The sequence below is a fragment of the Salmo trutta genome, chromosome 13, assembly GCF_901001165.1.
Source record: "Salmo trutta chromosome 13, fSalTru1.1, whole genome shotgun sequence".
Classification (NCBI taxonomy): domain Eukaryota; kingdom Metazoa; phylum Chordata; class Actinopteri; order Salmoniformes; family Salmonidae; genus Salmo; species Salmo trutta.
Window position 1 is genome coordinate 56952775 of NC_042969.1, and position 15236 is coordinate 56968010.

Sequence of the window (15236 nt, forward strand, 5' to 3'; positions counted from 1 at the left end):
TTTCACAGTGCATGATTGTGTTTTTGGAGTGCCATTATGATGAATTGCCCATAGACACTATTCTGAATGGAGCTCCTATCTCTCCGAGGTCTGCGCAGACTGCACTGAAGGCTTCCTTCAATTTGTGAGTTGTCCTGATAATCATATCAGGAGGTTGCTGCAAACTGATGAAAAACCTAGTTTTAAGTTGAATATTATTTGCTAGTTCATGATGGTCAGCCAGAGGGATGAATACCAACACTTTAAATCACCTCATTCTACACATCAGTAGCCAAGCTGCAGCTCCTCATTACAGATGTATAGCGACTGCGTAGCGCAGCTCGCCGACACACATGAATTTGCAGCATGTGGTACACGCGCCCCGTGCTGCCGATAACTAGATAACGGTGACCAATGATTTATGACGCTTGAAGAGGGTCTCTCAACTTGTTCACTGAATAGCAGTGTTTTAAAAATGCGTTTGAAAACCCATTCATTTCTTGGATCTACAGGCTCACTAACTATGCCCGTCGCTCCCATTTTCATTGTAGTTTCGATAATTATTTCCAGGTCAAAATTTCAGTTTCCTGTGCGGCTTGTTTGTAGGCTACTAAAAATGGCCGGTGATGGAGGCGCTCTGAAGGATATCAATGAGATTAAATCCCAGTTCAGGACTAGAGAGGGTTTTTACAAACTGCTGACCCTCTCGGATTCACAACAACGAGGCGGACTACCTCGGGGTCTGTCCGCAGGTACCACGGTGGGCCCCGGGGGTGGACCGGGTTCGATACCCGGTGGTGGTTTAGGTCTGGTGCAGGGGCCCGGAGCTGCCTCCTCCTCCAATGCCGCAGCCAACTCCTCTCCGGCGGGCTTCCTCCCTCCTGTCAGGGTCTCCATGGTGAAGCTTCAACCGGAGGACCCGAGTGAAGAATCCGAGAGAGTGTGTTTTAACATCGGAAGAGAGCTTTATTTCTACACTTACACAAATATCAAGAAGGTAAGTTGAATAACGGCGTTGCAAGTAATGAATAGACGACTGAGATTTATTATAAACTAACGTTAGCCAGTTTGCTTTAGTTTGTTGTAAACTCACCCATTTTCTCGGGTGACAGTAGCCGCTATGTCCCAGATTATTTTTTGCTCTAGTGGTGTTAATCCAAATTGCATATCCAGTAAAATCGTGACCACGTTATTTTGAGGCAATCAAGTCGTGCAATCATTATTGTTTTGCTCATTTTTTTCATTTCTTTAACGTTTATTTAACTAGGCAAGTCAGTTAAGAACAAATTCGTATTTACAATGACGGCCTCCGTAGACCACAGAAAACGTTACACGCACGTAAAGGCGTGTAGACCGGCTGGAATGCAACATTTCAGACATACAGTTGCAAGAATGTAGCTGCATTGAGATTGCAAGTAGCGCGTCTTTTTTGATAGCAAATGTTCGCATCCGGTTTTACACAACAATCAATCGTAGTTTGTAATGCAAAAAATGCCTCAATATACAATGGTTATTTTCTCTAATCTGCTATACTCATAAAATGTATTTTAAACATGTACCAAATTGAGCTTTCACAAAGGGGACAAACACTGAAGTAGAACACAGAAACAGGGAAACATTTTTGAAAAGGTTCTGTTGGATGACCTTATACCTTCACTTGTTCTTTTTAAAAGCTGCTTGCTCCTACCTCTCTTCCCCTCTGTGTTGTCTGTGTAGGCTGTGGACCTCAGTAAACCCATAGACAAGCGTATCTACAAGGGCACCCAGCCCACCTGCCATGACTTCAACCAGTACTCTGCCACAAAAGACAGTGTGGCCCTCATTGTGGGCTTCTCAGCAGGCCAGGTTCAATACCTGGACCCCATTAAGAAGGAGACAAGCAAGCTCTTCAATGAGGAGGTCTGTCTGTCTGTCTGTCTGTCTGTCTGTCTGTCTGTCTGTCTGTCTGTCTGTCTGTCTGTGTGTCTGTCTGTCTGTCTGTGTGTCTGTCTGTGTGTGTTGGGAGGGGGGTTGAGCTATAGCCTATGTCTGTGTTGCCATTTGCGTTATTTCATTGGAATATTTGGAAAACTGCAAATACTTTTTCAAGAGCTGCTCTTTTGAAGTACTGCCTGCCTTCTTGGAGAATGATATTCTTAAAGGCCCAATGTAGCCATGTTTATATAAATATCAAATCATTTATGAGTAACAATTAAGTACTTTACTGTAATACATTTACATTAAAATGGGGGAAAAAATGTTTTTTTAGCAAAAAACATTCTAAAGCAAAAGTGTTTCTAGTGAAACTGAAAACAAGCTGTTATTGACAGAGGTTTGGAACTGTCTTTGTTATTGGTTTATTAACTTTTTTACAGAATGCTGAAGTCACCATGGAAATCCAAACCTGCTGATTTTAGAAGGCCCTGTGTAGATTGTATTTTCAACCAGCAACTATCAGGATTTAACACTGATAACATTTTTCATCAGCTGTTGTACAATATGATATTAAAAACAGAATTTTTACTGCACTGGGACTTTAATTCAATTCAGATGATAGAGTGTGATGATGATAAAGAGTACTTGGTTTCTCCTCTAAGTCAATGAACCTCCTCCGGAGCACGATATCTAAATCCACTCTCTCTGCTGTTCTGTCTCTGTCACAGAGCTCAGATATACCAACATGCCTCACTTTTATCATAGGATAACATAGAAACAGGTGATGATATACAGGACCCTCTGTAGTTATTGGGACCGTGAAGCGTTTCTTCTTTTGGCTCTATGCTTAAAAATTTTGGAAACAATGACTGAGGTTAAAGTGCATACTTTAAATTTGAGGGTATTTTCATCCATATCGGATGAACCGTTTAGAAATTACAGCATCTTTTTGTACATATTCCCTCTATAGGCGAGCAAAAGTATTGGGACAAATTCACATGTGTAGTATTTAGTCCCATATTCATAGCATGCAATGACTACATCAAGCTTGGGACTCCACATTTTTGGGATGCATTTGCTGTTCGTTCTGGTTGTGTTTTTATTTCAAATCCAAACTTTGAGTATAGAGCTAAAATAGGAACTAATGGTTCACTGTATGTCTGGTTGTCCGGACAAACCCTGGTCCTGGACTTAAAGCACTTTGAATGGAGAATCTCCCTTGAACATGCTTCTTTGTCCAGGACTAGGCGTAATCTATGTCTAGGAAGCCAACCCATAGTCTTTCACTCCAGATGTCATTTCATTTGGGCTGTTGTTTTTTTAACACTAGTTTATGAGGATATATAACCTCTAACAGTTCAGATATTAGTTACAGTTGTTGTGACACCTGCTGTCCTCTTTCAGATAAATCTCTTACCACTGTCACTGAACAGAGCATATAAGCTTATCAAATGTACCAGTGTTGCTAATATCAAATTCTTCATGTCACCTTTCAGAGGATGATAGACAAGTCCAAGGTGACCTGTCTGAAATGGCTACCCAAGTCCGAGAACCTGTTCCTGGCCTCTTACGCCAGTGGCCACCTCTACCTCTACAACGTGGAGCACCCATGTGGCACCGCCGCCCCACAGTACTCCCTGCTCCGCCAGGGCGAGGGCTTTGCAGTCTATTCCTGCAAGACGAAGACGCCCCGAAACCCGCTGCTGCGCTGGGCCGTGGGCGACGGAGGCCTCAACGAGTTCGCCTTCTCGCCGGACGGCGTGCATGTGGCGTGTGTGGGCCAGGACGGTTGCCTGCGCGTCTTCCACTTTGACTCCATGGAGCTGCAGGGCGTGATGAAGAGCTACTTCGGCGGCCTGCTGTGCGTCTCCTGGAGCCCCGACGGCAAATACCTGGCCACGGGAGGCGAGGACGACCTGGTGACGGTGTGGTCGTTCGCAGAGAGCCGTGTGGTGGCCCGGGGACACGGCCACAAGTCCTGGGTGAACGTGGTGGCCTTTGACCCCTTCACCACCAGCCTGGAGGACGAGGAGCCCATGGAGCTGAGCGGCAGCGAGGAGGACCTACAGCAGGGGCCGCTGCACTTTGGCCGCGTGCGCACCAGCAGCACGCTGTCACGCCTCTCCCGCCACAGCTCCAAGGGAGGCTCGCCCTCCGTCACCTACCGCTTCGGCTCGGTGGGCCAGGACACCCAGTTCTGCCTGTGGGACCTGACGGATGACGTGCTGTACCCTCGGCTGCCCCTGTCCCGGGCCCTCACCAACACCTTCAGCCCCACCATCCCTCCCTCTGTCAGCAGCACCATCAACAACACTACAGGTGGAGGGGTCGTAGGAGTAGGAGGGGTAGAGGGCCATCACCACCCGACCACTAACCCCCACCAGCCACCCCCCATGCCCCTGCCACTCCCCCGCTCCCTGTCGCGCTCCAACTCCCTCCCCCACCCCGCCGTGGCCAACGTCTCTAAGGGCCAGAGCACGACGGAGGGTGGGGGAGGGAGTGGAGGGGGAAACGCCACCCCCTTCAGTATCGGCCGCTTCGCCACGCTCTCCCTGCAGGAGCGTAAGTCGGACAAGTCTGGAGGGAGCGGCGTGAGCGGGGAGAAGGAGCACAAGCGCTACCATAGCCTGGGCAACATCAGCAAGAGCAACGACAAGATCAACGTAGCGCCACGCAGCAGTCGCCTGGACGCCGCCAAAGTCCTAGGCACCACCCTGTGTCCGCGGATGCACGAGGTGCCCCTGCTGGAGCCCCTGGTGTGTAAGAAGATCGCCCACGAGAGGCTGACCGTGCTGGTGTTCATGGATGACTGCATCATCACCGCGTGCCAGGAGGGCCTCATCTGCACCTGGGCACGGCCGGGTAAAGCGGTGAGTCCTGCGCCCAGCGTCCGTAACGTTATGGTAGCAAAACATCTATCAATGAATAATGCTCTTTAGGCTGTCCTATCAGCTTTTAGTTTACTAGTTTATACTCCAGGTTATTAGAAAGGACTTGAGGGTATTTATGGATTACTTGCCATGAGTCTAAACGTTCTTCCTTCTTTTCTCTCCCTCCGTGATGCTGCCTGCCCCCCTCATCCAGAACTTGACAGCACAGAACGGGAACTCTCCCAGTGGCACAGTGGTATAGCTGGAAGTGGAACTTTGCACTCCCCCCCCCCCCCCCCCCACCAAACCCCCATCATGGCTGAAGAGGGGCCAGCATCTGCATCCTATCATCCCAGTATTGACCCCTGATGTATCCCCGTGCCTCTTCTCAGCCTCTCACCGCTTCTCTTTAGGAAGACTACAAAACAAAAACGGGGACCGTCCCCCTTTTCCCAGAAGCATAGAGAAGGCCGACTCCTCTCCACCCTGCAAACACTACAAAAGTAATTGTATTTTATTTATTTACCTTATCTCAAGACTGAAGTAATTTATATTGTAAATAATACGAATACTCTATCAATACAGAGGACAAAGAGTATCAAAATATTGACTCAAGCAAGTGGAAAATAATAAAATATTACTATATGTAGATCCTATATTGTACATAGCGACACAGTTAACATTGAATGTCTGCAGTTAGGGACCTTAAGATGTAGTGTTTCTGTGTGATAGAGTTCCTTGATTTGTGTCTCTTGAAGCAAACTTGTTTGTCGATGAAGATGGACGCATTTAGGGTCTCTGGCATCAAAGACTTCACCCTTGTGCAGTACGGAGAGCAATCTTCCTATGGCTGCTACTGAACTCTTCAGCTGAGACTGTCCGCTCCAGAATGATACTTGTTCCTAACATTACTGCACAGTGACACACCGTGCGCTTTCAAGCAGTGTAGCATCCATTAGCCTCCATTCCCCCTCACACCTGTAATGCCTCTTGCAAGATTTTGCACATTCAACATTGGTCATTTTAGCCCACAAAAGGAAACTGGCGGCAATTTGTCTTGTGATTTTCCTTTTGTGTTTTGTTAATTGACATGGCTTTTATTTCATGTCATTTTAAGCTACTAATTCTATCTCGGCTGTATTATTTGTGGATTATTCTGTGTACGTGACATCCATGATATTCTACCAACCTGGATAAATGACAATGATAAGTGGGTCTTGCATCAAGCCATTGTTTTACCTAGAAATGATTTCATGTGTGGGGTTTGAGGTTCAGTATGCTGAAAGGCATGCGACTCACATGAGTCAAAGCTACCGGTGTCATAACACCAGACTAGAAATGGTGGTGGAACAACTCAAATCATTTGTAGAGAAGAAGTGACTTTGTGTGTTTAGGATCTGGCCAGTTAAGAACACTGTTGATAATGGAATGTACACTGAAGAATACCCATTTTATTAGTGTGTGTGTATGTCCTAATAACAGTTATGTGAAATGGCAAAAGGTGACACTAAAACCATCAACACTAAAATCATTTACTGTACACTGAAGAATACTTTCTGATTGAAGGTATATTTCAATACTGCAAGAGAATGGGAACTAACCATTATATGCCAAGGGAAGAAAATACATTCCATTTGTTTTTCTTTTTGACCGTTTACAGACCATAGCATGTAATGTATTTTTTTATTTTATTCAGTGTGCGTTATACACACACTTACACCTGAGGTGGTAAAGTTAGTGGCAAATTATATCACAGTATTAAGTTTGTATATAGGGGGTCTGTTATTAAAATTCTAAACCCAAATGCTACCCGTTATTCTCAGGCTATATCCATCTCATTGATTTGCAATAGGAATATCTGAATCGAATTCTGTTTTTTGTAGTTATAAACTCTCCAGGCTCTTGCACTTTATAATCACAAAATATAGTTTTCTTGTCATCCAATATCTATCTTGTTATCAAAGTTAAGTTTTTCATGACTTTGATAAATGTGCAGCTTTATGACAAAATGCAAATAGTTTCTTTAACATTGAAACCCTGTCATGATTGTTGTCATCTTGGGCATCTTTCGTGACATGTTGAGTCAAAAACATGCCAGAGAATGGTAATTTAAACAAAGAGCAATATGTAGACAGATATACTTGCATGTGACAGAGACAGACAGGCTTGTGTTTGAGTTTGCAATGAGAGTTTTTATTTTACTGGGTTGTAAGATTGAGTCCAGAGAAATTACATTGAATAGGATGAAAACTGTCTCTTGCTCAGACAAGGTAAGCAGAGAAACAAACCACTGTATGCACTCTGACTTTCAGAACAAATGACATGGAGCACATGTATTGACAGATCTGTGTAATTTATCTGCCAGTCATTGTTGTTTGGAAAACACTTCACATTACCTATGCATAACTTTAAAGGAATAGCCTATGGAGTAATCGAGTAAATACAGTCACGTAGTAATGTTTGGTAATACATGTGTATGAAGAACATCATGAAAAGTGTGAAAGTTGCTCACTTTAGCATGTCATTAAGGGACAGGTAAATTACTGGGGGGGGGTCCAACTCCAGGTGCCTCCCCTTGTACTGTAAAATAGGTTGCACACCATCCCCCTCATTGAATTAACTCAAAAATAATGTTTACAACCACAGATAACTGTAGCGACCCTGTGTTTATAAGCGTGGATATTGACTTTGCCACTACCAGCATGCTTTTATGGTGCAGTTGAGGCCATGCACAGCTAAGGTTGAGGGTTTGCCGACCACCACAGAGGAGCTCACTCTCTCTGCCTGTTTCATTACACTACGATCAGAGCCAGCTGCAGACGATCAGCTAAGGGGAAATAAGATTTTCAAAATGTAAATGCTATATAATTATATAAAATATATGCAATGCATTTTCCAACAACACATTTCTGTGCCAATTCCCCAAACAACCAATAAGCAAAGCATAGTCCTGCGTACCAACTTCGGGCTCTTCAAAATCATGGTTTGCGTTTACAACACCAAAATCAAATAGACTATGTCAATCTCGACAAAAATAAAATACATCCCTTCCTACCTTGTACCCAGTATCAAAGGCTTGACAATCTCAGAATGTCCAGTTGTTGGTGTTGTGTAGCAGTTTCCGTTCATCAGCCTGAATGCTGGAGTTATATTGGAGTGGAGTGGATGAGCGTGTGCAGGTAGCCTGTAGGAGACTTCTGAACTAGCCTAATCAGATGAAAACATTGGTACTGGGCACAGCACATCATTTCAACGTGGAGAAGTGGGTAATATTAGGTTGAAACGTTGATTAATCAGATTCCAACCTATTTTCACCCACTCAAAAACAGCCAAAAGTGTGTTGAATTCCCAATGTGTTATCACTATGCCTTCAACCATCTAAAAGCACAACCAAATTCCAATGGAAAATCATTGTAAAATGTTGTTTATTTAAGTACATCTGAATATACACAACCAAATGACCTGGATTGCAGAAAGTTGAGATTACATTAAAGTACATGGTGCAAGTGCGTTTTTGAGATTTGTGCAGATTATTATAACAATTTCAAGATTTCTACAGACATGCTGAATTGTGTTTGATTGTCAAAGCAACCAAATATAAACATTTGAAGGAGATGTATGTTCTGATTGGATAGCTCCATCTGTGCCACTGAGCCTGGCTTTAACTCCAGTTTGTCTACAAATTAATAATTGATATGTTGGATTCACATCTCCATTTCAACCAAAAATCTAAATTGAGGTATAGGACTACATTTTAAATGTACTTTAAATACAGTTTGATTTAATCCTATTCTTTAACTTTTATTTTTGGTTGAGATGTGAATCCAACATTTTATACAAGGTTTGTCTATGTTGAAATTACATACCATCATGACATAATCCTGTGATTGAAATGATTTATCCTCAAAGCAACAGTTTATGTTGATGACTTTCTTCAAATCCAATGTATTTCCCACATAGATTACAAGTCACAATACATTGACAAATTACGTGGAAACAATTTGACTCCAATGCATCCCACAGTTGTGTCAAGTTGCCTGGATGTCCTTTGGATAGTGGACCATTCTTGACACACACAGGAAACTGTTGAGTGTGAAGAACCCAGCAGCGTTGCAGTTCTTAACACACTCAAACCGGTGCGCCTTGCACCTGCTACCATGCTCTGTTCAAAGGCACTTAAATCTTTTGTCTTGCACATTCACCCTCTGAATGGCACACATACACAATCCATGTCTCAATTGTCTCAAGGCTTAAAATCCTTCTTTAACCCGTCTCCTCCCCTTCAGCTACACTGATTGAAGTCGATTTAACAAGGGATATCAATAAGGAATCATAGCTTTCACCTGGTCCAGTCTGTCATGGAAAGAGCAGGTGTTCCAAATTTTGTCAAATTATTACTTTTGTGTATGGTTTCCTAGAATCAAGGGTGGCTCAACTTACCCTTTTAGCCCAACTTACCCCACTCTCCCTTCCACCATGGACACATGTCCATTTAATATAAAATTGGTGTGTCAATCTGTCTGTTATATTTGTTGCTTGTGTGCACCACGCTGTGGGTATTTGTGATGCTCTGGAGTGGATACTGGCCCCTTTTGGGATTGGGAGACTGAGAACTGTCGTGTTATTCACAGCCCTGCAGGGGGCACTCTACTAACTTTCCCCTGGGCAAGGTGTCTCACACAAGCTCAAAGTACTTTTCTTTATTTTAAAGGAGTCAAAACAATCAAACACCACATTTGTTCCTTATAGATACATTTTCAAAAGGGTGAATTAACTATTTGGGAAATTTAGCTGTGGCCAATATGACACAATGCTTGAGACACTACCCTCCGTATTATTGGCCAACGTGCAATCATTGGAAAACAAACTGGACTAGACTATTCTACCAACAGGACATTAAAAACTGTAATATCTTATGTTTCACGAGACGTGGCTAAACGACGACAAAGATAATATAGAGCTGGCTGGCTTTTCCATGAGTCTGCAGGACAGAGCAGCTACATCTGGTAAGAGGAGGGGCAGGGGTGTGTGTCTATTTGTCAATAACTGCTGGTGCGTGATGTCTAATATTAAAGAAGTCTCAAGGTATTGCTTGCCTGAGGTAGAGTACCTCATGATAAGCTGTAGACCACACTATCTACAGAGAGAGTTCTCATCTATATTATTCATAGCCGGTCTTTTTACCACCACAGACCGATGCTGGCACTAAGACTGCACTCAACGAGCTGTATAAAGCCCTAAGCAAACAAGAAAATGCTCATCCAGAAGCGACGCCCCTAGTGGCAGGTGTTTTACTTCATTTCTGCCAGCATGTCACATCTGCATCCAGAGGAAAACAACTCTAGACCACCTTTACTCCACACACAGAGACACATGCAAAGCTCTCCCTCGCCCTCCATTTGGCAAATCTGACCATAATTAAACTCAGCAAAAAAAGAAACGTCCTCTCACTGTCAACTGCGTTTATTTTCAGCAAACTTAACATGTGTAAATATTTGTATGAACATAAGATTCAACAACTGAGACATAAACTGAACGAGTTCCACAGACATGTGACTAACAGAAGTGGAATAATGTGTCCCTGAACAAAGGGGGATCAAAATCAAAAGTAACAGTGAGTATCTGGTGTGGCCACCAGCTGCATTAAGTACTGCAGTGCATCTCCTCCTCATGGACTGCACCAGATTTGCCAGTTCTTGCTATGAGATGTTACTCACCACCAAGGCACCTGCAAGTTCCCGGACATTTCTGGGGGGAATGACCCTAGCCCTCCCCCTCCGATCCAACAGGTCCCAGACATGCTCAATGGGATTGAGATCCGGGCTCTTCTCTGGCCATGGCAGAACACTGACATTCCTGTCTTGCAGGAAATCACGCACTGAATGAGCAGTATGGCTGGTGGACTTGTCATACTGGAGGGTCATGTCAGGATGAGCCTGCAGGAAGGGTACCACATGAGGAAGGAGGATGTCTTCCCTGTAATGCACAGCGTTGATATTGCCTGCAATGACAACAAGCTCAGTCCGATGATGCTGTGACACACCGCCCCAGACCATGATGGACCCGCCACCTCTAAATCAATCCCGCTCCAGAGTACAGGCCTCGGTGTAACGCTCATTCCTTCGACCATAAACACAAATCCGACCATCACCTCTGGTGAGACAAAACCGCAACTCGTCAGTGAAGAGCACTTTTTGCCAGTCCTGTCTGGTCCAGCAACGGTGGGTTTGTGCCCATAGGTGACGTTGTTGCCGGTGATGTCTGGTGAGGACCTGCCTTACAACAGGCCTACAAGCCCTCAGTCCAGCCTCTCTCAGCCTATTGCGGACAGTCTGAGCACTGATGGAGGGATAGTGCATTCCTGGTGTAACTCCGGCAGTTGTTGTTGCCATCCTGTTCCTGTGGTGTGATGTTCGGATGTACCGAGCCTGTGCAGGTGTTGTTACACGTGGTCTGTCACTGCGAGGACGGTCAGCTGTCCTTCCTGTCTCCCTGTAGCGCTGTCTTAAGTGTCTCACAGTACGGACATTGCAATTTATTGTCCTGGCCACATCTGCAGTCCTCATGCCTCCTTGCAGCATGCCTAAGGCATGTTCACGCAGATGAGCAGGGACCCTGGGCATCTTTCTTTTGGTGTTTTTCAGAGTCAGTAGAAAGGCCTCTTTAGTGTCCTAAGTTTTCATAACTGTGACCTTAATTGCCTACTGTCTGTAAGCTGTTAGCGTCTTATGGACCGTTCCACAGGTGCATATTCATTAATTGTTTATGGTTTATTGAACAAGGACGGGAAACAGTATTTTTAAACCCTTTACAATAAAGATCTGTGAAGTTATTTGGATTTTTATGAATTATCTTTGAAAGACAGGGTCCTGAAAAAGGTCAGTTTCTTTTTTTGCTGAGTTTACATGTTTCAAACATACCACCGTAGTCCCTGTGCCCAAGAAAGCGAAGGTACCTGCCTAAATGATTACCTCCCCTTAGCACACACATTGGTAGCCATGAAGTGCTGTGAAAGGCTGGTCATGACTCACATCAACACCATCATGCCGGAAACCCTAGACCCGCTCCAATTCGCATTCCGCCCCAACAGATACACAGATGACACAATCTCAATCGCACTCCACACTGCCCTTTCCCACCTGGACAAAAGGATCACCTATGTGAGAATGCTGTTTATTGACTACAGCTCAGTGTTCAACACCATAGTACCCACAGAGCTCATCACTAAGCTAAGGACCCTGGGACTAAACTCCTCCCTCTGCAACTGGATCCTGGACTTCCTAATGGGCAGCCGCCAGGTGGTAAGGGTAAGCAACAACACATCTGCCACGCTGATCCTCAACACTTAAGGGTGCGTGCTTAGTCCCCTCTTGTACTCCCTGTTCACAGCCTATAGGAGGAGGTCAGAGACCTGGCAGTGTGGTGCCAGGACAACAACCTCTCCCTAAATGTGAGCAAGACAAAGGAGTTGATCGTGGACTATGGGAAAAGGAGGGCCGAACAGGCCCCCATTAACATCGACGGGGTTGAAGTGGAATTGGGTTGAGAGTTTCAAGTTCCTTGGTGTCCACATCACCAACAAACTATCATGGTGCAAACACACCAAGATGTTGTGAAGAGGGTACGACAACACCTTTTCCCCCTCAGGAGACTGAAAAGATTTGGCATGGGCCCTTAGATTCTCAAAAAGTTAAACAGCTGCACCATCGAGAGCACCCTGCCCAGTTGCACCACCGCCTGGTATGGCAACTGCTCGGCATCTGATCGTAAGGTGCTACAGAGGGTAATGCGTACAGCCCAGTACATCACTGGGGCCAAGCTTCCTGACATCCAGGACCTATATACTAGGCGGTGTCAGAGGAAGGCACAAAAATGAAGGCCCAAAAGGGACACCCAAGTCATTGACTGTTCTCTCTGCTACCGCACGGCAAGCGGTACCGGAGTGCCAACAGCTTCTAACCCCAAGCCATAAGACTGCTGAACAATTAAGAATATGGCCACCCAGACTATTTACATTGTTAATTATCGATGAAAAGTCATTTTTCAAATTACCTCGACTAACCTGTACCCCCGCACAATGACTTGGTACCGGTACCCCCTGTATATAGCCTTGTTATTGTTATGTAATTTTCTTGTGTTACTTTTTCTTTTCTTTTTACTTTAGTTTATTTAGTAAATATTTTCTTAACTCTATTTCTTGAACTGCATTGTTGGTTAAGGACTTGTAAGTAAGCATTTCAAGGTAAGGTCTACACCTGTTGTATTCAGCACATGTGACAAATAGGACTTGATTTCATCAGTGTTCACCAACGCATTCTGCTTTTCGCCACCCAACTCTCCAAGCCAATAGGTGGTGGTAGTCAGACAATGACAGCAAAATACCACTGATCCAGCCATAGAAGTAGAAGAAGAAATTGGATTGTTCGAGTGGATCAATTTCCCTAAGTCGGGGAAAATTGTTGGTCACTGCCTTTCAAAATGTCGACTGCGTGTCGACTGCATGGCTACATGTCGACTGCATGAACTTTACAAAAAAACATGTAATCAAAGGTCCTGCAGTTTTTTATGTAGTCACCTTCACGTTGCTGCAGTTGCTTCTCACTGGCTGCACCATGCAGCCCTCAGCCTGGCAAGTGGGAGGCACTAGTTGCTTCTCACTGGCTGCACCATGCAGCCCTCAGCCTGGCAAGTGGGAGGCACTAGTTGTCAACCAATCATTAGGGTGTTTTTAAATGGTGAATCCCAAACCCTCACCCCTGCCAACTAGGAGGGCTCCAGGTCGTCACGTGTTGCTGATGAAACTCTGAGGGTGACTTCCAGAGAGTGGTGAGGGGATCAATAAACACATCGGGTGTGTTCGAGCAGTAAGGCTTTAACGCAGCCGACTGTAGATGAAAGTCAACGAGTGAAGTCGGAGAAGGGGCACTGTTTACCTACAGCAAGAGAGAGAGACTATAAGGACACTGCTGACCTGCAAAATGACTATCCAAAATCTAAAACTGACCCTTAACTTTAATTTGAACTAAATCCTTAACTGCTTTGGTCCCAGGGATTCTCACAGAGAAAAACTGCTATTCACTACTTTCATTCATCTGCTTGCGCTGCCCTCATATTTTCAGGAGTATTGAATTACAAGAAAGTACCCTTCAAGATACACTTCATTTTAACTGGCTAAATCCTGTGTAACACCTAGTAATTACATAGTGTTTATGTAGATATTATATGTCCTCTGTGGTGTACTAGTGTGTTTATCTTCCAACTTGGATTGCACTTCCAAAAGCTTTAAAATTAGGGCCAGGTTGGGACCCAGATCCGAACCCTAACCTAATTTTTACCAATTCAGAAATGAAATGTAGGTTTGCAGGTCAGGAGTGTCCATATAGCCTTTTTCCTAAAACAAGGCTCCGTGCAACATGGTAGTGTTGCCATTGCAGGTTGCCATAGCGGTTTGCAGCTCTTGAGTGTCCGTATAGCCTTTTCCCTACAGCAAGGCTCCTAGCAACATGACAGTGTTGCCATTGTTTATAAAAAATAAAAAAACATCTTTGTTGTGTCAAAAATAAACATGAAATAAGCAGCTACAGCGACTTGAAGGCGCTTGCATAAAAAACTGCATGACCTTTGATCACATGGGTTTTGCAAAGTTCATGCAGTTGACATGTAGATGCAAGGCAGGTTTGCAACTCACTTTGAAAGGCATGACCACAGACAGAATTGATCAGCTCAAACTCGTTCGAGCTGATCACTTTTGTCATGTCGGTCACCGGCTTTCAAAGTGTGTTGCATTATTGGGAAAGAAATTGTCGGACTTGCACCTTCATGTCCACTGTATGAACAGAAATCACGTGATCAAAGGTCATGACATTTTGACTGCAGTCGACTGTTAGTTACTGCAGTTGCTCTTCACCAACTTCATCCTTCAGCCACCAGCTGCATTGTGGGAGGCTCTAATTGTCAACCAATCATTATTGTCTTTTTGTTTGACCTACATGAACGTGACCAAAGACGTTGCTGCAATTCATGTGATATTTGGAACTGTCACTAATTGATTGAACAATGTACACACATTTGATTTCAGTTTGTGCTTGTGTGATATTGGGGTTGGAGGCATGTTTATTTTGACATTATAAAGAAAAACGTTGATAAACAATGACCCCACCATGTTGATCTGAGTCTTGCTGTTGGAAAACCACATTAGTGTCCGACCATTCGGCTGACACCAAATGCACCTCCCCCGACTTTACTCCAATTTATTCTACTGTCGTGGCTTCAGCCTTACCACTCAAACGAGCACAATAGACAAAGTTGTGCCTGGGGTTCGTTCAGTTCGATTGAATGTCTGCTACGTTACGTGACGGTTTGTACTGAACGGCACGTTTCCTCAGAACGTCCTTCAACGTTCTTGAACAGACTTTGAGGTACGTTTGGTGGGTATGGTTTTAAAGCAGTGAGTGACAAATTTAAAGGGCCGTT

The 15236-nt window shown here is 44.4% G+C and overlaps 1 protein-coding gene across 1 annotated transcript; it reads left to right on the plus strand.

The window, feature by feature from the left end:
• The first annotated feature begins 41 nt into the window (after nucleotides 1-41).
• On the plus strand, nucleotides 42-6578 carry LOC115206128 (WD repeat-containing protein 20-like). Its single transcript, XM_029772742.1, has 4 exons — nucleotides 42-976; nucleotides 1696-1878; nucleotides 3390-4763; nucleotides 4978-6578. Exons 1-4 carry the CDS (start codon nucleotides 401-403, stop codon nucleotides 5023-5025), a joined length of 2181 nt encoding a protein of 726 aa, XP_029628602.1. The 5' UTR covers nucleotides 42-400; the 3' UTR covers nucleotides 5026-6578.
• The last annotated feature ends 8658 nt before the right edge of the window (nucleotides 6579-15236 follow it).

Coding starts and splice junctions, on each gene's coding strand:
- LOC115206128 (XM_029772742.1), top strand. CDS start 401: ATGACGCTTGAAGAGGGTCTCTCAACTTGTTCACTGAATAGCAGTGTT. Junction 977..1,695: donor CTTACACAAATATCAAGAAG/GTAAGTTGAATA, acceptor TTGTCTGTGTAG/GCTGTGGACCTCAGTAAACC. Junction 1,879..3,389: donor GCAAGCTCTTCAATGAGGAG/GTCTGTCTGTCT, acceptor GTCACCTTTCAG/AGGATGATAGACAAGTCCAA.